The 23,472-nt window shown below is 40.3% G+C and overlaps 1 protein-coding gene across 2 annotated transcripts in view; it reads right to left on the bottom strand.

Moving 5' to 3' along the window:
- The window catches only part of LOC146314840 (unconventional myosin-VI), a 196,396-nt gene that overhangs the window by 104,688 nt on the left and 68,236 nt on the right, over positions 1-23,472 (bottom strand). For both annotated transcript variants that reach the window (XM_084737001.1, XM_084737000.1), the window contains exon 12: positions 21,104-21,248. In XM_084737001.1, the coding sequence (XP_084593127.1) occupies positions 21,104-21,248 (145 nt within the window). The remainder of the gene's footprint in view (positions 1-21,103; positions 21,249-23,472) is intronic.

Consider the following 23,472-nt stretch of genomic DNA (forward strand, 5'->3'; position numbering starts at 1 on the left):
GGTAAATTGATGATCCCCGCCTTCCTCAAAAAAATCTCTACTTGAAGTTAAAATCAGGCATGAGGCGAGCTTTCTACAAAGTTTTTTAGTGTTGACGTCAACAAACAACAAGCTAAGCTAATGAGCTGCTGGCATCGCTCAGTGTCCAAAAACTGTCTTAGTATCTCTTCATCCTCCTCAATAAACATTTATTCAGTCACTGTCTGTGTTCCACAAATTATTTCACTTTTTTTCTGTTTCACTTTTGTGGAGTAGCAAGGGATCATGGGAGCATCTGACATGACTCAGTCAGAAATCATGTTCACAGACGAGGTAATGTATTCAAGTTTTATTAAAGTTACATTTAGTCGTGCTTTCTGACTTTCTCTCTCGCTGATATATTTTCCTGGTTGTTATAAAATCCAACTAGTAACTAGTTAGCGATGCTAGCAGGACACGAACCATTACCTTTAATAAATCACAGATTTTTCTGTTTTTGAACTGTTGGAAACATTTGGGATAATATGAGTACACAACTCAATAAAATATATATGTCTAGTGTTTTGAGACATTTTAATACAGAAATGTTAGGTGTTATAGCTTCAGGAGGCTGGTATGGGTTCCTTAAAATTTTCAGAGGAAATATTTGCTAAGGACCTTCTAGTAACACATAAGGGAACACTTAAATAGCTATGAGCAAAGGGTTTTCTTAAGGAAATCCTCATGGTGATTTTATGTAAAAACAAAAATTAAGGGCAACTTAAGCCAAAGTGACTTTATGCAACTGAGCAGAGACTTTAGTTACCGTCTTTCAATATACAGATGTGTTGCATTTGTGTCCCAGGCTTTTTTAAACAAATCTGAATCTGAAACTGCCTTTCAGACACGATCACGTCTTTGGTTGATCCTTGAACTTCTGATCCCTGTGGTCTGGTTTGTTGTACCTGCACTTCAAATGTCTAGATTATTTATTTTATTCACCCGTCAGTCTCATATGATCCAGACTCTGACATCCCATCCTGAGCTGCCTTATAAAACATACAAACTCATTAACTATTTTACAGCGTGAGAAAACTCACTCTTGACTATGGAAATAGTAGTTTGACTAAAAATTCTTGACTCAAGGTCTAGTGCATCTCAAAAATGTGTGACACTGGTTGAAAAGCTCTGGAAAATGTTAGTATCTTTGAGTTGAGTTCTTTTTGTCAAACTTTGTAACTCTTAAAGACATCCTTCATAAATGAAGTCATTCTTATTTTTAATTTTTAATTTTTGAGGCCAAAATAGCAAATATTACATGTAAAAGTTAGACAAAGATGAAGCTGTGAGCTCTTTAACAAAACTGAAAAACTAAAGTTGAAGTGTTTCAGCAGTTAGACAAAAGTACAGCCACAGCACAGACCTAAAAACCCGACTTATCGCCTATCAACACTCCCACAGCTCCTCACCTTCACCTCTGCCCTCCCTCCACCACCTGCCATGTTTAATTCATGCCGCCGGCTCCTCGGAGCTGCAGCGCCGCAGCCAGAGGTTTTAATACTGCGGTGAGGCCCGCTCATTTAAAAACCAAGAGGTCCAAATGCCAGGGCAGCATAATGTCAGAACACTAATCGTACAAGTAGCCTAATATGTATTCCCTATGAGCGTCTGCAGCGTGAATGTTTTTCTCCCTCTCAGTGTAATTACTGGTGTCTCTTTGTGGAGAAACTACTCTCTGAAGACGCCTGCTGGTCTGCAGCTGCTCCCTGGCACCGTCCTCAAACACACCACATGGGAAAAATGGATTTTGAAATGGACTTTTTAGCCATCGGAGGAATTTTCTGAATTATAATGGAGATACTTGAGGTTTGCATTAAAATATTCTGATTCTACATGGTTTAATACGACTGCAAATGGTACACAGAGTTCATTTTACTCCTTGATTGGCAAAGATTTAACCGAACACTGAACTCTTCTGCCCTCGATGTAGAGGCCAGCCAGCAGTCTTAATGAACACGATCTGGCTGTGTCTTTCAAACCTTATTTTTATTGGGGCTTTTTTTGACAAACAAAACTGAATATTTGTGGGTTGTGAACAAAACGACAACCGACCTTGGGCTTTGGGAAACTGACATTTTTGGACAGAACAATGTGTCAACAGATTAATGCATAATGAAAATAATCGTTAGTTGCAGCCACATATTGTTGAAGGACTTCTCGATCATAAAATAGTGATGTGAGTAGCAGCAGAGGTAGGAAATTTTCCTCAGTGGTGATGAAGAATGCATATTATTGTTTTCACCTACAACTTGTCTTGTATTTACCAAATATCAGTTGCTATAATCATAATTTAGTTACTTTATTCTTATTTTTCCATAAATTGAAGCCTCTTGTTGGCTAGCTTGGCTGTTAGCTAATAGTAAGCGTTGCATGCCACTGAGTGAAGAAGTTGGGGACTTACTCAGCTGTGATGTGCATTATCTTGATTCTGATTTCTGTTTGCAAGTTTTCATTAAAGTTTCACAGTGGAAACTTCATTCAATTTTAAAGAAAAGAAGCCATGTGTTGTTTTTATAGAAGACTCCACACTGGTAACACGCTATCTGGGGAACTTGGCGAGACAGAAGAGAGACCGTGTCTCCCCAGTACTGGTTACCAGTCAACAGAACTGATTTTAAGATTCTTGTATTTGTTTTTAATGCTCTGCATGGATTGATACCAGTCCACCATCTCCATCCAGACCCCTCAGACTAGTGGCACTTTTAAGCTTAAAACCCAATTTTTACAGTTGCACTTTAGTTCCCACCACTGCCTCGATGGGTTTGTTTGTGTTATAGCATGACTTCTGTTTTATTGTATTTTAAAGTTTTTTGTAAAGCCTAGAACTAGCAGGTATTTCATCACATTGATCCAAAAAGTTTGTAAATCCAATATCATCATATAACCAATTGGTCTCATACAAGCACACAAATTAAAGCATAACTGTATTTTTACATCACTAGCACAGTGGTGCGGCCACTCAGAACAAACAGATTCCTGCTTGCAGTTTTCTCCCATTCTTGATAGACTTCACGCTCAATGTTGCACTACTTTACATCCCCCAGCAAGTGTGAAGTCAATCGGATGAATGGTTCTCGAGATGTGCAAAGGACAGTCACAGACAGACGGACAGACAGACAGACAGACCAAATGGCACCACACTGAGCACTCAGACATCAAATCTCTTCTTGTCCACCAAATATGGTTCCAATTTCATAAAGCATTCAGTAGATATGACATGTAATATAAGCCTTGACCTCAGCATTTAAGCAAACTTTTGGTGCTTTTCCTTTGGCACTTTTGGCCCTGCAGTCAAACTGTGTTGCGCTGATATGCATTTCCAGAACCCGGTTTAACACACTGAGCTGTGCCGAGTTGCCCCTGACATGGGCCATCTCTGGAGTGGGGCCAAAACAAGCCCAGACTGCCTCCAAGCATGCTGATGTGATGTTTTGAAGACTGCGGCCAACCAATGTCAATGTCACACCGATAGATCAACATGTAGAAACGGTAAACACAACGTGAAAAAATGAAGTTGGAGAAGTATTAGGAGAAATTCAGATGGATGCGGTGAGGCGGCAGAAGTTTCTGCAGGTTTGTTTAATGGCACGTCTGGCTGCCAGGTTGACGGACTAATCCCCCCTCGACTCTCACAAGCTGTTAACTGTTGACCTCACTCAGCAGGGTCGCCGTGATTGGCATCTCCCATTTTCTCTTTGCCCTCCCACTCGTTCTCTCCCTCGGCCCGCCCGTCCATCGCCGTGTTGAAATTACACTCACGTTAAATGTTCCCTGTTCTGAGTTTAAGTATCCGATCCTGTCTGGATTTATAATCACTCTCCAGTCACTCTTCATCCATCTTTTTGTCACGTATCCTTCACGCTATCTGACGCTCCTTTTTTTCTGTCCAAACTTTGACTTTCTTCTTGTCATCTCACTCCATTTGTTTTGTTTGGATCACAAAAAGTAAGACAACTATTTTCAGAACAAGTATTTTATAAACTTGAATGAATACATACACAGATATATTATATTATCTACCCAGATTTTACTCACAAAAAGTACAATATCCGTGACGAATACTCATTTGACTCGAGTACTTGCTCAACCCTGCTCTCTGTTACCTAACAAGTCCTCCAACTTACTATAAATAACAAAACAGTTCCACTATCAGCAGGAAAAAATCATGTCATTGAATTATTTAAACCATTATGATATTCCCACAATAACTGGGGTTTTTACTCATTTTGGGGGCAGTGGAACACTTGTGTATATATTATTACCTTTTAAGCTGAAATAGTGAACTTGTTAGCAGTCTGCTACCCCTTTACACATTCAGGAGTTACAGAGCAACATTAATTATCATATTCACTCTCTTTTTTCTCTGATTTTGGTCTCCACCAGCGTCTGAGGGAAATATCTCCACTTTCTTCACCAGCTAGAGCATTTGCTCTGCAAATAGCAGCCTGTTGGAGCAAAAAAAAAGTTGTGGAAAGAAACAATGGGCTTATGCATAAATTGTCGACCTACAGATTTGATCTTAAATTGTGCAAGTAAACAATTTAACAACTTTTGTGGCATGCATAGCTACAGTCCGTTCTTTGATCTGCATTCGTTTTAGCAGTTTTAGCAATAAACTAAGTGTACATTGGCCATGTTGCTGAGCATAGCGTCATTTGATGCAGTTGAACTGATGTCCACACTGTAATGCATCATACAATAAGTTGAGGTAATATAAAGCAGATGGATGTGCCGATCCAAGGAATCAATGCAATAAAAATGCTGATTTTCTGGAGAGTACATACTAAGGTTGTGCATTTTCCTTAACCAAACAACAAAACATATGTTGTTGGTGCATGAATTTTTAATTGTTAAATTCTTAACAGCAACATTAATCAATTAATATTTGAACATTAACATCAACACAGCTGGAGTGCAGAGCTAACAGAAAATAATGGATGTCGGGGTTTTGATGAGCATCATATGCTGCCAGTGTGTGTTTTCCTTCAACCTTCAACACTGTATGATTTTATCTGCTGACAGTCAACAACATTAACTGGCTCAGACAGTCAGATCAGGAGCGATTCTTGACACCACTCATATTCACAAATGGCCCAACAATTGTAAAGTGTGTCGTAGCAGATTCTGCAAATGTTAGCTGTTAGCCGTCATTAAACTTTCCCTCAAAGATGCTGCGATGATCCAGCAGCACAGGTTCAGCTTTGTCTGCAGTTAATAACAGCCTGAATACAAGCTGCAGACCTCAGTACGAGTTTGGTTTCCACAGAGGAAAACAAATGATCTTGTTGATGAGACTAAAGTGTCTTCTAACTTCTTCACAGACTAACGGAGTCTCATTTATCCTTAAAAGCATCAAAGGTTGCTGACAGCGCTGGTGTTGAGTCACTTTGTTGACTCGTAATTAGGCGACTCGGGTTTGAGCACTTCTGCGGCTTCATTATTCCTTCAGTAAGCTGTTTGTTTGAATTATTCTGAACTGTGTCATTTCACTGTTTTATTCTTTTAGCCTGAATCGTGTCGTGACTGTTCAACTAAGGAATGAGACACTTTACATTCATTTGGAAACATTATGAATAATGAGTGTTCGCAGTCACCGTATCAAGATCAGCAGCAGAAAAAAAAGTGAGTCAGATTTTAGGTTTTAAAGCAACATTATGCAACTATTCTACCTTAAAATAAGTGTTTCAAAATCATTTTGATGCTACACTGACTTGTAAAAGGCTGAAAAGAGCCCCTGTCATTCCCGGTGCATAACGCTTTACAGCACTGAAGCCTCAGTCACACTACATGACTTTCAAAGTCATCAGATCACTGTGCCGTTCACACTACACAACTGTCTGTCTTGCAATCATGAGTCTTGAAGTTCAACTCATCAGAGACAGGAGGTCACATGTTACAAGATCTTTCCTCTATGAATCTGTCTGCTTTACAAACTACGTTAAGTCACTGAAACACACACAAGAAGTGAAAATAGATTATTGAAGGGCCAGTTCATCCCGAAATCAAACTACTTTTACCTGCTGTTTATCTATCTAGATAGTTTTGTTGCGAGTTGCAGAAATTTGGTGATATGGGACTCGATGGCACTCAGCTTGTGGTGTAAAAAGTGCCAAAATAATACATTTCAAAAAATTTAAAACCAGTGTCTCTTTCCAGAAATCATGACCCAGTTACTCAAGATAATCCACAGGCCTTGTTGTGAGCAGTTTCATCTAAGAACTACTTTCTGCAGTAGAATCTACTAGAACTACTTTAGAGTAGTTGGGAGTTAAACTTCTGATCTAAAAGTAAGAGAATTTACATTAAATCCTGGAGGTTCTGATTCATGATCACTGCCTCTCTCCACTGTCTAGGTCTGTCTCGAACAAAGATGGATGATACTGTTTTACTGTCATATTCAGTGTACATTTGTGCTAAATGTTATGAGCAGACTGCAGTTACTTGTCACTAAAGGTGCAGTTAGGGTTGCACAATATGTAAAATCTCTACATTTTGTATATGTAAGCATTAAGGGTTCTTCTCAGTCAAAAGTTAACATATATAATAGTTGTGGAATCAAAACAATTTGAGATTCAAGGATAAATGCTGAGAAAAACTTCTGTGTAAAATGAAATGTTGTTAAATTTTCAAGAATTAAAATAAATCAAATGTGGAGATCAGCTGCATTAACCCGGCCAGCTGTCTTCCTTTGTCTCTTCTGTCTTCACCAGTTTCTTACCTATCTGTCACAAACTCTGTCTCTCAATCAGCTCTTTCCTTCTTCAACTTCTCCTCTTCCTCGCCTCCATTCTCCCCCAATAAACACGTTTACATGAACACAAAAAAACTGGGTTACTTGGAGAATCACATCCTCACAAGACATTTACTCGCATGTAAACGCTCTCACAGTTTCAATTTGCTTTCCCGTCATGGCACATAATTCGATTTCTGTTAGCCGGAGTATTTGGAGCAGAAAATAATTCACAAATAACAGAAACAAAAAGACAAATATCAGATTTTAATTCCCCCAATCTAATCTCCCTCCCACGCTCTCTCCCTCTCTTTATTTCCCTGCTCTTTCTGGATGTCTCTCGCTCTCTCCCAGCCCGACACACAGAGCCGTCTGCTCTCCTGCTTACATAACCAGACGAATAAATAACCAGCTGAGGTGATGCAGGAGTCCAACCTGCTGCATCTCTTAAACTCACCTTCTGGTCTCATTTTAACTATCAGAGCAATAACGTGTGAAAACTTCATATAAATAAATAACTGTATGGATTCGACTGTGTCATCACCTTCTTCTCGCTATAACGTAGCACTGACTGAGGGACTTGTGGACATCTGCTGCTCTAAATCCTCATGGTCTGGTGGCTCATACGTGGGAGAATTTTACTCAGGAAAATATGTGTGTTTTATATTGTTAGTCGGTTTGGGAGGATGAGGATAGACACCACAGATGGAGGCCAAGCTCCAGCAGAACAACATGAGGGATTTGTGGATTAGACTGGAGGAAGTCAATGGGTTCATTATGAAAGACAGACAACCTGAGAAGCTGAGCAAAACTGTTTATTCAGCTCCTTTTACACTGAACAAAAAACCCTGCTAACAGCCATTAACATCTGGCTTTTGTCTTCAATGGGAAAGGATGCAATCAGAAGTCATTCCATGATATTTTAGATTACACAATGTAACCACAGGGGTTTCTCAAGGGTCAGTGCTCGGCCCTCTTCTCAATACACGCCACCTCATTTGATGCAATAATCCACTCCCATGATTTCTTATACCATCGCTATGCCGATGATACCCAGTCCTCTCGCATCTCATCATAGCTGTTATCACAACTTGGATGAAAGAACCCGGCACCTTCAACTCAGCCTCTCAAAGACTGAGCTCCTTGTCATCCCAACCAGTCCCTCTATACAAAAGAAATCAGTATTCAGCTCGAATCCACCCAGCTCACACCTACAAGGTCTGCCCAAAACTTGGGCATCATGATTGATAACCAATTAACTTCAAGGTTCATGTGGCCTCAATTGCTCGGTCGTGCCGTTTTTCAGTGTACAACATCAGGAAGATCAGACCCTACCTGCCTGAGCATGCACCACAACTCTTAGTTCAGGCTCTCATAATATCCTGCATTAACTACTGCAGCTCCTTACCGGCAGGCTTCCCCGCATGCACGCTCAACCTCTACAAATGAACTAGACAGTGGTGGCAAACATGAAACAGCCAGATAAAGCAGATATCTGAAAGTACAAACAGCGATGCAGGAGAGAAAGTAAACTTCAAACCACAGAGATTCAGTTAGAAGCTACAAAGGACTGAGAGCTGAAGACACACACTTTCTCTGCTCTACTGCAGAGACATGAGCTGAGTCTCAGCTTTCCAACAAAACAACAGGAAGGCAAACTCTACTGGAAATGTGTTCAGGTTCAGGTCTGTTGTCTCCTCCACCACAAACCCAGACATCCAAACACCCCCCCAACAGCCCCCAATGCTTTTAGGGTCCCAAAGGGAAGTGCACGGACGTCTTCTGCTTCAGTAAAAGAACATGAAAACACCTCTCTAGTCACAAACTTTGCACATATACGAGCCATTATTGTAAAAATCATATATTTTGTGTTTTTCCATCAGGATCCCTTGACTTTGGAACAACCTGCCTGAGGCAATACGGCTGCAGAATCAGTGCAATCTTCTAAATCACTTGTTAAAACCCTGTTTTATACATTTGCTTTAATGTGATGTCTTTCTATTGTTTTTATTGCATTTTCAGTTATTTTTTATAACCTTATTGTTCTTATTTTTTTTATTTTTCGTATACTTTTTCATTATTTCTTTATTTTATTGCCATTATGTATATCATCATATATACCTGATTTATATTGTATTTATTCTGACACTGAGCATCCTGCTTATTCATGTTTAGCTTCATTTGGTTTTGGTTTTGTTTGGCCTTACTGTTTAGCTTCTGTCTTTCTTTGCCTGTCAAAGCACTCTGTAAAACTTTTTAAAAGGTGCCATATAAAAAAAATTATTATTATTATCATTATATAAGAATACATTTTTGAAAGGAGGGGATCTTTAACTTTTCAGCTTCCCTGGTCTTTGTTTTTGATTATAGTGTAATTTCTAGTCCTATTTTTGGTGCTGCAAAGCCAGCCAACAGATTTCACTTCCCTGACTGTGTTTAAAAAGAGGATGATTTGTTTGGGACGGACATTATTTCAAAGAAGCCTGTCCAACACATGACTGACAGCTATCTCCCTCATTCAGACATCAGCATGAGCCCTTATTACAGCTGATTGAACGAACCCATCACTGTCTGGGCTCTCAGTCTTCAATTCAATCTGGAAAACCATGCTATTATCAAACTTCTCCAAATCAATCCAACAAAATGTGATTTTTACACAGATTTGCTGCTGAATCATGTTTCTAGGGCTCCAGCTAACGATTATGTTCACTGTCGATCAATCTGTTGATTACTTTCCTGATTAATCGATGAGTTGTTTGGTCTATAAAATATCAATCAGTGTTTCCAATGATGTCCTCAAACGTCTTGTTTTGTCCAAAACATGTTTACTATCAAAGAGGAGTGGGGACCAGAAAATACTCACATCTCTCTTCTCTTCTTAAAAATTACTAAAACAGATCAATCAATTAACATAATAATCAATTAATTATTGCAGCTTTGCATTTTTTTTTATTCAGAAGTGTCAACACATGTTGAACCTATTCAGATAGTTACTGAAACAGGCCTACTTTTATATTCACATAATTTGACATTTGTTCTTTCATTCGACAGTTGGAAAAGTGATCCATTTGAAAGAGTTTGTTCTTGACTAAATTACAGCAAGAATCACTAATAGCTCTACTGTACATTAAGGCCGCATTGACCATGAAACTCATAGTTTTATGGTGCAGCTTCCCCTGAGTACTCCTCCTCCCTGAAGGGGATGAACATGTTGGAAACCATTTTTTTCTATCCCTCCAACCATCTGCCGTCTCCAGAAAGTCTGCCGCCTGCTTGTGCAAAGAGGATCTTTTGCTTCCTCAGTCTAAAGGTTTTTCTTTTTGGCTTTAATGGAGAGAATAAACATGTTGGAAGTGATTTTTTCCCCATCAGCTTTCCATTCCCTCCGCCATCTGCCACCAGCAGAAACTGAAGGCTTTAGTGGCTGTGTTTGCTCTGGAAGAACAGCGCCCTCTTCGGGTCTGACGCTAAAAAATATGATTTTTTTTTCCCACATGCAACCTGGCGGATTTTTGATATAAAAGGCAGTGTAGAGGATTGTAGAAGGCAATTTTCAATCCACAAAAGGGTCTATCTATCAACAGATAAGCTGCACTCATTATTTATCTTGGCTTCTTTTAACAGTGTTGAAGCTGCAACAGGCTGACAGTCGTCCCAGCGATGGCTCTGTGTTTGTTTGCTGCAATTATACCAAATTATTGTGATGGAGATGTGCAGACACAGGACATTTAATCTGGGAGAAGAAACTGAATAAATGCAGCGAACAGAGGGACAAAGTGTCACTGGCTTCTGTCAGACACATGTCCGTTTATAGCAAGTGTAACTGACGGGCAGGGCAGCGTCAACTGACACTCAGAGAGACGGACAAAGACAGGAAGCAGCTTTTAATTCATCGGCCGTGGCTCCTCTCTCCACAGATGAAAGAGGAGAAATAAACATTAGCGTGGGAGGTTTGAAATTGAAGCGAGTGGCTTGGCATTCAGATGGTGTGTGCCGGGGCCGAGCTGCCAGCAAAACAATCACAGGCTTTAGAGCGACTGGGTTCAGGCTAAATGCAGGCAGGGACTTGGCTCGAGGGGACTGTCACTCTGTCTGTCTGTCTTTATGTCTCTACATCCATTTGTCTCTGGTGTTATCTTGGAAACCTTTTGAATATGTGCTGATACTTTATGCTGTAAAGACTGTAAAGCCCCTTGAGGCAAACTTTGATTTGTGTTTCTGGTTTGGAGTGAGCTGTTGCCCCATAAAAAGTTGTCAAAGTTTCATCAGACATCGCACCAAACTGCTGTGGTGAAAAGGGAGCTGAGCCGTAAGGCTAAGCTTTCAATTTACCTGTCGATCCACGTTCCAACCCTCACCTGTGGTCATGAGCTTTGGGTAGTGACTGAAAGAATGAGATTGCAGGTACAAGCAGCTGAAATGAGTTTCCTCTTTGGGGGTGGCTGGGCTCAGCCTTAGAGACAAGCTGAGGACGTAAGGCATCCGGAGGGAATTCACAGCAGTAGCTGCTGCTGCTTTCAGTCCAAAGGAGCCAGCTGAGGTGGTTTGGATCCTCCTGTGGGGCTTTTCCACCGGTGCTTTTGGCCACGCTGAGTCAAATCGTGCCGTGCTGATTTGCATTTCCATTAACACTTCTATCGTGAGATGGATCAGACACGAGTAGTTTATCAAACCGCTTTACAACCACTGAACTCGAGCCTCTCACGCTCATCTTCAGTTAAAGACACACCTTCAAGTGGACAGACGTGTTGTAATGGAAATGCAAACTCCTGCTGTGCTGGGCTGATGGGCCGAGTCAAACCAAGTCAAACTGAGTCAAGCCAAGCCAGCTCATGGATGTGGAATAGGGCCACTGGGTGTCTTCCTCTAGAGGTTCTCTGGGCTCGTCCAACTAGGAGGAGACCCACGGGTAGACCCAGAACTTGCTGGAGGGATTTACATATCTCATGTGGAAACCTTAACCTCGGAAAAGTGGAAGAAAATGGATGGACAGATGGACAGACTGATGGAGAGAAGAACTTTGGGCTATATAAATAAAATTGTCTCCAACAAGTAAGCAAGAAAATGTATTCATATAAGAAAGTTATGAACCAGGAGTCTCTATATGACCTACATAAGAAGACTGGCTGTTTCCATTGAGTTAAATGGCTGCCAGCAGGTTGGAGTCTCTATGAAATCAGATTAAACTAATTACTGCACACAGACTGGAAGAGCCAATGTTTTCATTTTCTCAGGCAAAGTTACATTATCCAGTTAAAAAGAAGCTGGAGGAGATTTTTATTTAGTTTATTTTATTTCTGATGCTTTATTTTGTGATTTTGATGGTAGAAACACTCTCACTTTTGTCCACAGGGGCCTCCAAAATCAACAAAATACAAAAGTTCCTTGCAGTAGCTTTAAAAGTTAAGACATAGCCAAATTAAATATAGTGGAGAAAAAGTTTTAAATGTTAAATTGCCAAAAAAACAAACAAACACATAAATAAAAAATAAATTCAGGAAAGTGGGGCTGAACAGCTCCACAATCAAAACAATTGTTCATTTTGTGATAACAGTAGTGTTTGGTTAAATTTTCCTATTCTGCTGAACCCACATGCATCACTAATTTCTTTTCATTCTATTTTTTTCTTTTTTTACAAAGTCACTAATTGGACATTTCATTATGATTTAATTATACAGTACTGTGAATCAGTAATCAGCAGTAATATTTGAACACAGCATGGACACTGGCTAGAGTGCGTAATATTCAATTCAAGATGATGAAAAGGGCGGTGATTTCATTATAGATTTATTTGTTGATCAAACTCAAAAAAATTCCATCTACTGTGACATTAAACAGAAAGAAAGCAGCACATTTTCATATCTGAGAATCTGTAAATAAAGGATATTTGGCGTATTTAGATTTTTATGGAATACTGCATCATCAAAATTGTTGGCAATTGAGTTTCTGTTAATCTTCTAATTGATTAATCAACTACTTGTTTCTATAAATGTCGTTAACTTGGTTTAAGAGAGGAAAGAGGCAAGTTTTAAATATTCTGGAAGTTCAGTGCAGCTCTGTTGAACATTATCACCCAACGCTCCCTGTCTTATTGGTGGAAATCTGGGAGAAGTTAGCAGACCTCTTAGATGTAGAGTCACAGGTTGGCATATTTACACCGATCAATGTGAAATTTAAGACCACTCTTGCAGCCATCTATGCTTGGACTGTTTGATGCATGGCCTTTTTGTGTCAAAACAACCAGTTTTTACTTTTCAGTTTAGTAGAAAATGGCCCAAATTGGCATCTTCTTGAATAAATTCAAAGCATCATAGTAACTATACTGTTATTAGAGGCCTTCAGACTCAAAGATGATACTCAAAGTAGACAACATGGATTGTGTTTAATGTCAGAAAACGCTAAACTAGGTCGTCTTATTCTGTTAAACTATGAGAGCTTCAACGATCGGCAGATCCCAGCCACTGTACATTGACTATTTCTTGTCTGTGGGACATGTGTGGTGTGTGTTGGGGTGTTTCAACAACATGGCCTGTTTGTTGCCGCCTGATTAAGATGCTGCTTTAAAAAGTAATTTAACAGAAGTTGAACGGGAGTGTTTGCCCTCTCTGTTTGACAGTTTCAAGCCTCTGATCACACCGAGCATCACTGATGGATGTGGTCAGAAGTGTGCTGTGTCGCACCAATAATCACACCCAACAGCGACAGTACGGTGCTCCTTACATCACTGCAAAAAGGTGAGAAATTAAACCCAGAGAAGTCGGTAAAAACAAGATTCTCTGCTCTTTATGTGTTGCCATACTTTAACTTTAATTAAATAGATGGAATCCTAAGCTTTGGATCAATTCTGTATTGTCTGAAAAATGACCATCTCTACAAGAAATTAAGTATTACAACACGAGTTATTTTCAAATCAATATGTATTTCTATTACTCGCAATGTACATTTACACTAGCCTATTTTTTGTAAGTTTGTAACCCCAAGTCCAGAAAAGTTGGGACATTGATAAAATGTCGATAAAATCAGAGCAATGATCTGCAGATACTTTTCTACTTGTATTCAACTGAATACAGTACAAAGATAAGATATTTAATGTAAAAATGGAAAACCTTTTATTTTTGTAAATATGCACTCTTTGATGTCTGAAACGTTCTGAAAGTTGTGACAGGATCATATTTATCACTGTGATCCATCAGCTTTTCTTCTAACAGTCAGTGTTTATGAACTGAGACACTCACTGTTGAAGTTTTAAAGGTAAATTCTTTCTCATTCTTTCTTGATATTCAACTTCAGCTGCTCAACAGTCCACAGTCTCTGTTGTCGTATTTTGTGCTTCATAATGCACCACACATTTTCAGTGGGAGACAAGTCTGGACTGCAGGCAGGTCAGTCTAGGACCTGAACTCTTTTACTATGAAGACATGCTGTTGGAACACGTCCACAATGTGTCTCGGCATTGTCTCGCTGAAATAAGCAGGGACGTCTCTGAAAAAGACGACAGGGATGGCAGCATATGTCGCTCCAAAACCTGTATGCAGCTTTTAGTGTAAATTTTTGCGTCAGTCCATCTCAGATGAGCTCGGGTCCAGAGAAGTCTGCAGTGTTTCTGGATGTTGTTGTCTTTCTCTTTGCATGGTGCTGTGGAACATTCCAAACAGGTGTTTATCAAACAAAAGTTTATCAGTTTTAGTATTAAGTACCTTGTCTTTGTGCTGTATTCAATTGAACACAAGTAGAAAAGTTTTTGCAAATCATTGCATTCTGATTTTATCTATATTCCACACAATGTGCCAACTTTATTAGAATTGGAGTTGTATATTTACTGAGGATCAATCTTGTCTATCTGTAGCTCTTTCACTCAGAGATGTCCTCACTTAAAAAGCTCAGGTGGGTCAAACTAAACTCTGTTAACAGCCTCCTGGTGGTCAGGATATGAGCGTTGTATCATTTCTCATCACTGCCTGGTGGTATGTGGTGGCGTCTCTGCCCTCCCATCTCATCTTCTTCATCGCTCTGAGGATTAAGTTATTAGCTGCATCGAACTCTCCATGAAAGAGCAGCTCGGTCTGATGGGGGGGGGTTTGTTTAGGTATCTGTTCACTCTAGCTCTGAGCCCGAGGTACCTTCTAATACTTGAAGCTCTCCCTTGGCGTTGAGCACTGAGCCGTAAAAATGGTATAATAGTCAGCCCAACTCCTCCTCCTCCTCCGTAACGCTCCACCGGTTCACATTTATCTTGTTAAGCTGGAGCCGACTGGTAAAGCTGTGAATGGTTGCTTGTAGAGGCTTCTTCTTTTGTCGTCAAGTTTTCACTAAGTGTTTATCTTTCACAAAGACACACTGGTGTCCACCTGGTTTAAAGTGGATCCCTTCACAAAAGACATCCCTTTCAACTTCAGTATTTTATTCACGATCCTTCCATCACAGTTACTCAATAAAAACTGTGGAAATACTTATAGAACTTTATGGCAACATGCTGATGTTATGAAGATATTTGGTGGGTTAGCATGCTAACATTTGCTAGTCAGCACTTCATGCAAAGTGCAGCTGAGGCTGATGGGTATGTGATTGCAGGTATTTGGTCCAAAAAAGTTTTTGACAAAGTAAAAAGTTGAACTGATGATGGCAACTGTGATGTCACCCATTAGTTTGTGGACGGCCTCGAGTTTGGCGTTTTGGCCATCGACCATATTTAGATAAAAGGGTGAAGCTGCGGAGGAATAAGGGGTAACGATAAGTTATCAGCTAACACTAGTGCTAGCTAGCTTGGTTATCAATACTTCACATTAACTGTGATATTGATTGGGATGCTGATTTTGGCTAGCAAAAGACAAGCGGAAAACAAAATGCACTTACCGGAAAAAATTCAGCAACTGACTGAACAAGACAATTTTAAGTAACCAAGATGTTGCAGTTACCTTTCATGAACTACAAAGACACCGCACAAGAGTCAAAGTTCTAAGATGAAAACACAGACAACACCCAAAAAACAAGTTCACAGCTACATAAATGTGCACAGTGCCACAGATATGCATTACTACGCCTCTGTCCTGATTGACGGCCCAGTGGCGACTTGACAATCACAAGGTAGCCACAGGTGCTAACTGGGCTAGAAACTGCAGGTATTCTAACCTAACCTAGCCCAACTTGTTGCACTGGATGGTTTGTTACACAGAATCAACTGAGAAGTCATGCTTTGAAACTGTTTGGAAAAGTACAGGCACTTTCAAAGACACTCGGTTGGATGAACCATCTGTCTATCGCCATCTATTACTGCTAACTTCAACCAATCAGATCAACGGACCATACAATGTAGGTGTGGCATTCTTTGATCTTCATTCAGCAGTCGCTTCTCAGTGTTATCGCACCTAAACCACACTTGTAGCTGCCAGTGGTCCCTCACAGGACGTTGATCGATCTGAACCACGGCTGTTCAGCCACAAACGCATAACTTGAAGCCTGGGAAGATTTTGCAAATCCAGCTGCCTCGCGAGGTAACCTGCAAACTGCAAATTACTGACAATATTAAATCAATGAATAAGTTAAGTTAGCCACTGGAAATAATTTCCAAAAGCTTAGTGCCTTCACTGGAAAAAAAAAACAAAAATCAAAAAGATAACACTATGTGAAGTAAAGAACACTCTTGAACTAAATCAAACCGTGGAAAATTGAATCCACATCAAACACAAACGCCCTCACACAACCACACATCAGTAACTGTGTGAACTTCAGAGTGTTGAGTGTTTTGGTACAGCAGGAGGAGAGCGCCATATGCGCTCCAACATGCTAACTGTCACTTCTGATTTAACACAGTACATGCAAATTAGGCCTCTCACAGTTAAGCATGTGACGCTCTCAGTAAGTGGAGAGAAATTCAATGTATGCACATAAGCTATCTGTGTAGCCTTGTGATTGAGAAACCAGCTGGTGTCCTTGTTTTAAATTCCAGAGGAGGCATCCAAACAGACACTCATACTTCCTTAGCAGCGACAGCTTTGAGCGAGACGCCTCATCTTTAAAGGGTAAGTCTGGTATTTTTAAACCTGGGCTCTATCGAAATTACTAATAGACACAAACAGTGTTGGAATTGGTCCAGTAGATCATTGCAGCCAGCAGCCGCCAAACAGGCTGCAACGTAATCCTTGGGGAGGCAAATGCATGTCCTGCTTGTTTTTGCACTGGCATGCTCAGATTGTTATTCTAAGTGTCTGACAACATTATGGAAATGGTCACTACAGAGAAAGACCTTTTTGTTAACAAAAAAAAGGCTGGTGTGTCCCTTTGCTCCAAGCCACCGAACTCCATTGACAAAATCAGTCATTTTACCCCTGAGAACACTGGAGTTGTTCGTCTACCACTGCCTAGATCATTTAGTTTGTTTGTGTTATTCTGTGCCTAAAGGATTATTTCAGATCCAAATAAAGATGCAGTGGAACTATTTAGGTGGACATAACATATAAATCCTTTATAAAATACATATTAAATATGAATATCCTTACACAAAGCTGATATAAATGAAGCAACCAACACAAGACAAACTCAGCACTGTCATGTTTACAGTCCCACGCTTCCTCTTGACTGAATAAATTGTGCTTTTATTCAACTCGACTTTGTAAATAGGAACCATTAATAATATTAGAGGAGGATGTTTTCTATCAGCATAATTTGGAGTCCATTTCAAGCTGCAGCAAACCTTAAAGGTCACCTTCTGTAAAAGAGACTGTAAACAGGAATTCCCTCATTTTCAGAGGCACTGAAGTGGACAAAATAGCAAATGTGACAAAGATTTGTTGGTAATTTCAACAACATTCTTTTTGTTTTATCTTTGTTTGACTACAGAATACTGCCAAGATCAAAAGGATGTGTGGCGGGATATGGAGTTACCGGCTGCAGGGTATAAAGTCTGTTCTGCAGTGCTGTTTAAAAGGTACTGCTAGTCTTTTCATGTTCGTCTATATCTGTTGCCAGGGTCCTAATTTACCCAGGTCCAATGCATAGGACCCTTGGAACATAGGACCTTGGGAACCCAGGACTCTGGGTAAAAATAGGACACTGGAATTATGGGACTCTAATTACATAGGATCCTGGGAACATAGGACCCCTGGAACATAAGACCATGGGATCACAGGACCCTGGGAACATGGGACCTTTGGAAAATAGGACCCTGGAATCATAGGGCTATGGGAACATAAGACCCTGGAAACATAGGACTCAGGGAACATAGAACTATGAGAACATAAGACCACTGGAACATAAGAACCTGAGATCACAGGACCCTGGGAACATGGGGCCTTTGGAAAATAGAACTTTGGGATCGCAGGACCCTGGAATCATACGGCTAGAGAATTTCTTGAGAAACAGTTTTTTGGACCAGGCTGTGAACATGTTTATTTCTGTGGTAAAGCTGGACATATTAATATGGGGGGCCGTGGAGACTAGCTCACTCCTGGAGCCTCACGGGGCCATCAGAGGGACTGCAGTTTTTGGCACTTGAGCGTTGGCTTCACTTTTCAGCCACGCTTATGAATGTCGACAGCAACCTTCCAGTGACCTCTGTGAACTTTTCAAATCAAACTAATTTCAGCATCCAGACGGTTCATTTAAAGTCCAGATGGCTGACCACTTTATTCATAAAAACCGTTGGCAAAAACACTCTGTGTTTTTGCCAACGACACACAGACTGTCTGTCTTTCTGGACAATAAGACGAGGAGGCGAGCGAGCCACATGCTGGAGCTCCGTCAGGCGTCTAACCTGCTCTGCAGCCGCTCCTCTGAGCCTCGTTTCAGTTTACTGTATATTCTGATGTCAGCTGGAGTGAGTGAGTCTGTCTCTGGACAGTGATAACAAGACAGGCAATACATCAACCATCTGCTCCACCAGCATGTGTGTGTCTGCTTACTCATGCCTATATGCACCCCTGTGGTTCAGCTTTCAAGTGCTAATAAGTCAATGTGTTTGTGTGCAGTTAAGAGTGCATGACTCCGAGCGCTGTGTTTCCCAGCCTGAGGGGCGGGACTCCTCTGAGGGCCAGAAACATAAATCTGAGGGGTCAGTTGATTTACAGTGAAGTTCAAAAAAAAAAGAAAAAAATGAAGTTCTGCTGCACAAAAATCAATTATTATTTTCAAACATCTCTCAAATGTTTGCTTTTTTCTTGACAAGTACTGAACAGTTTTAGTTTTAGCCTCATCATAAGGTCCATTTAGCAGCTGTTCTGGAGCTTTCAGTTGTATCACACAATCTTTCTCAGAACACTGAGTTTGCTTGGTTGTCATTAACTTGTAGATGTTCAAACGTACAATTTTTCTGGGAACTCTGAATCTACTATAACCGATATTTGTGTAATAAAAATAAATCAGATAAGTGATAACTCATAGTGAGTGATGAAAAACATGTAATTATCATCTTTATAGTGAGTTTCAGCTCATTGTCTAGGGCTCCGGCTCTGACTTTTACTGTTTTGGACTCTCACTCGCTCTCCAGGCTCTCACTGTGTTGGTTTTGGCAGCGAAAGGCAGCTGTTTTTAAAGAAAAAAATATCTAAAAACCCTCTGCACAATACCTGCTCAGCATCAAACTGCAGGCAGACACAGTTAGAGACTAACTAGTGAACATAGTGGAGCATTTAGCAGCTAAAGAGTCGATGTTTCCCACAGGAGGTGGTGGAGACCAAAAACAGAGCTAAAAGACAGTGAATATTGGACTGAGATTCGTGAGGTGGACACGTGCACGACTCCAAATGAATGATCATGTTACTGGACGTGTAATAAGCAAATGTTAGTTAACATGCTTATGATGAAATGTCAATACTGCGTTCACGACTAGTTTCTGCTGCTACCAAGAGGCCAAAACACGTCAGTTATTGCAGGTTTAAATTGTTTTGCCTTGAAATCATTCAATGTATTCAATCGAAGTGGGTTTTCAGGGGAACAAATTACAATTCATGAACAACTTACATGACATTTATCATGTTCCATCACAATGAACTCAATATGAAAACATAAACAACACGACACATGTCTGAACTGAACACTGATTTGTCTGCTTGTGAGTCAATCAGTGTGTCATCGTTCAGGCTGTTGCAGGCCAGTGAGTCATGAGCGAGCATCATATGTTACGACACTTGTGGCTCCTTCTGACAGAATCCATCAGTTTGCTAACAGTTAACTCTGATACCAAAGAGAAAGTGAGCTTTACCTAATGAGCTTCTATGAGGCCAACTCCTTCCTTCATACAGCACCTGGCAACCAAAAATGCTGCATTCATGGTCTCCGTGGCGTTGAAACTACACTAAATGCCAAAACAAACTGTCCCCCATCCTGATGACAACGCCTCTGGTGCGTTCATGAACATACGCTACACTCAAAGGTCCAGTGTGTCATATTTATGTGGTTTTATTGTCAGAATATGGCAGAAATGGAATTTAATATTCCTAAGTATGTTTCTATTAGTTTCTAACAACTTTTTTTAATCACCTTAGAAGGAGCCTTTTATATCTACAGAGGATGCAGGTCCTCTTCCACTGACGCCACCATTTTGCACTGCCATGTTTGTATAGTATCTCAGGACGGAAAACGCAAACATTGACTCTAGATACGTACTTTTTCAATTTTCTTAATTTCTATGGCAGCTGCAGGTTTTCCTACACAGTAAGAAGTTTGTATCTTAATCATATTATTAAAAATATTTCTTAATATCCAGTTCGTTGACTAATGGATTAATCAACCCACAGCCCTGTTAGTGTATTTCATTATATTCTGTATGTATATAAGTGTGTGTAGACGTATATTTCAAGACAAAAATATGAAGAATGACACAACAAAGGTGCGGCTCAGAGGCAGAGCTGGTCGTTCACTGATCAGAAGGTGGTTTGATCTGCAGCTCCTCCAGTCTGCATGTTGGGAGTGTCCTTGGGCAAAACAAGGTATTAACTGTGTTTGAATGAATTAGATTCTCCTCCTGATGCCTTTCATGGCAGCTCCTGCCATCAGTGTATGAACGTGTGTGAATGAGGTGAATGTAAAGTGCTTTGAGTGCTACATAGTGGTTGTATAAATACAGTCCAATTCTCATTCAATCCATGACTTATTTCCACTGTAGGAGACGAGACAACGTGGCGACAGCGTACAGACAACGAATCAATACAATAAAAAAGGGTAAAAACAAATTATACCTGATGCCAAACACTTATACTTCCAAATTTCCCACAAGCCACGATTCAAACTTCATTTCTGACATCTTTTAAATTGTGGTGGTTATTTTTAATTCCTGGCACCACAGAACCTAAAAGAACAGATCCTCATGTTGGTATTCTGTGTGTGTGCGCGCCTGGGTGTGTGTAAAGGCAGGCCTCTTACTTGATGACTGTTCCTTTGGCGCCCCCTGCTGTTGTGAGCATGACCCTGGTGGTGAGGCTGACCCTCAGGTCCTCCTCCTCCAGACCCAGCAGCTCGGCACAGTGCTCCAGCGTCTGACTCGACTGGTTCTTGATGGCGCAGCCGCCTGGAAGACAAGGAGGAGGGAAAAGTTATCCACAGGACATCAGGACGGAGAGGTGAGGTCCAGGTTAGAGCAAACAAGAGCCTGTGGGTTTTACGTGAGTCAGGGTTCTACCTGGAGAAACAGAAGATAAAATACTGTAGAAGCAGTGACATGAATGTTAGCAACCAAAATCCTCTCAGGTTAGAGATAACTTTTAGCAACTCAACTGATATTTCTGCTGAAAGATTCAAATGTGCCAAAAAATATTGACAATTTTAGTATTATGCATGAACAAACATCTTTATAATGTGATGATAAAAATAATAATAATAAAAAAAACACTGTTGGAATAAGTTATATGGCATTTTCTCTCCATCAGCTGTGTTTTATTTGCTACTTTATATCCTCAACACAAACCATTATATAGTTATAAATTTGGTCTTACAAATTGAAAAAGGAAATATTAAACCATTCATGAATCAAAGCCACACAAATTGAGATTAGATTAGTGTGTATGAATGTCTGATTAACAAGGACCAGGACCATTGTCTTGTTCTGTCAGATGCTTTAAATCAAGTCAATATCCAATATCTCAAATCACAAATTTGCCTCGGGGGCTTCACAATCTGTGCAGCAAAGTGTTTCTTCAGAGCTGAAAACAGCACCAACATAGTTTGGTTCAAGAGCTGAAGTTGAATAGAGCCGGGCTCCAGGAGGATTCATGTGTGGGATTTGTCCTTCATTGTGTTTTACTCAACCTTGACCAACATGTAGCGCTCAGAGTAGAAAAGAAGCTCAGAGCTGCTGGCATTTGAAGTCAAATGTAAACTCACTGCAGCCCTACTGCAAACAACTGACCCATTGCTAAGCCCCGCCCTCCTTAGTTACTGTTGCTAAGCTCGCCAAACTTTCCATTCTCGCTCTGCATTTCTGAAGTTTACAGTGATAACAGCGGCGGATTTAACATCATTATTGTGAGTAATTGTTGAAACATGAGATCTTAGAGACATAAACAAAAGCAGATTCTCATTTCTAGCTGACAACGGTGGATTTTTTCGGCTAAAGTAATGACTTACAAACAGATTTCGTAAGTGTAGCTGGCTAATATGAGCTAATGCTAACTCCTTAAGTTGGCTGAGAAGTATCCAGCTGACGTTTTAATGTTTCCATCTGTCACATTTTAAAACAAGAACACTATGAAAGTGTTTATGTAAAGTTAGCTAACAGCTGTGTACATGATTTAACATTAATGCTAACAGACTGAGGCTAAAGCTAGCTTACATCTCAGCAAATACTGGCAAAATACAGCAGGTATATCTACATGATAGATGACAGAAATACACTCAATAACATGTAAAAAGGAAGTGCAGGGACTCGATTAGTGCAGCAGACCTTGAGACGGGTCACCCAGCCAGACCACGATTGCAACAGAAAGAGAGCTGGGATAAGAGCTAAGCTAACTTGGTTTAGACCTGAGACAGCGAGCCAGAGAGAGATGCATCGTCATCGACCCACTTTGATTCTTCATCAGCCCACATCCTCCTCCTCAAACCCCTACAGAACAAATGCAGATGCAGCAGGATCTAACAAGTTTGTCTGGAGGTAAAGTTACTGCAGCTTGTAGGCTAGCATTAGTTTGCCAGACATGCTAATGTTTACAGGTTAGAGCAAATAAAGACAGAGTTTAATCCATTCTCCACACGTGTGCTCTTGTGTTTCACATTTTTGAGAGACGACACAAAAAGACGTCACCTTCCAGACTCATGAAACGACAAGTGTATCTCCTCTCATTTAAGAAAAGTTGGAAAAGTTGTCCTTAGGAAAAATGCTTCAGCGGACAAAACCCACTCTTGATTCAGATCAGGAAAATACACTTTAACAGGAAAAAACACGGAAGAAATCTCAGCAACAGAGACGGATCCCTCCCCCAAAATTACAGTGCAGACAGAATGACAAACTCACAGATTGACTGTAAAGACAAAGAATATGGATTCTGGAGGATGCTGAAGAATTACAATCCCAACGGTCTGACTTGACAGAGAGTGGATGAATCTGAAAAGAATCCTAAAGTCTGGAAAGACTGAAATTTTAATGGACACAATCATAATTTGAAAACAGCGGCTGTTAAATGAGCAATGTCGAGATTCATTTTGAGTTTTCAAGTGTCCTCTGGGCTTTAGTAGAGATGAAGTGATACTGAGTTTCATTCCTGGAGGTTATATTCTCACTGCAGGTTCTTCAACAT

The sequence above is a fragment of the Lutjanus erythropterus genome, chromosome 15, assembly GCF_056507025.1.
Source record: "Lutjanus erythropterus isolate fLutEry1 chromosome 15, fLutEry1.hap2, whole genome shotgun sequence".
NCBI classification, from domain to species: Eukaryota; Metazoa; Chordata; class Actinopteri; order Lutjaniformes; family Lutjanidae; genus Lutjanus; species Lutjanus erythropterus.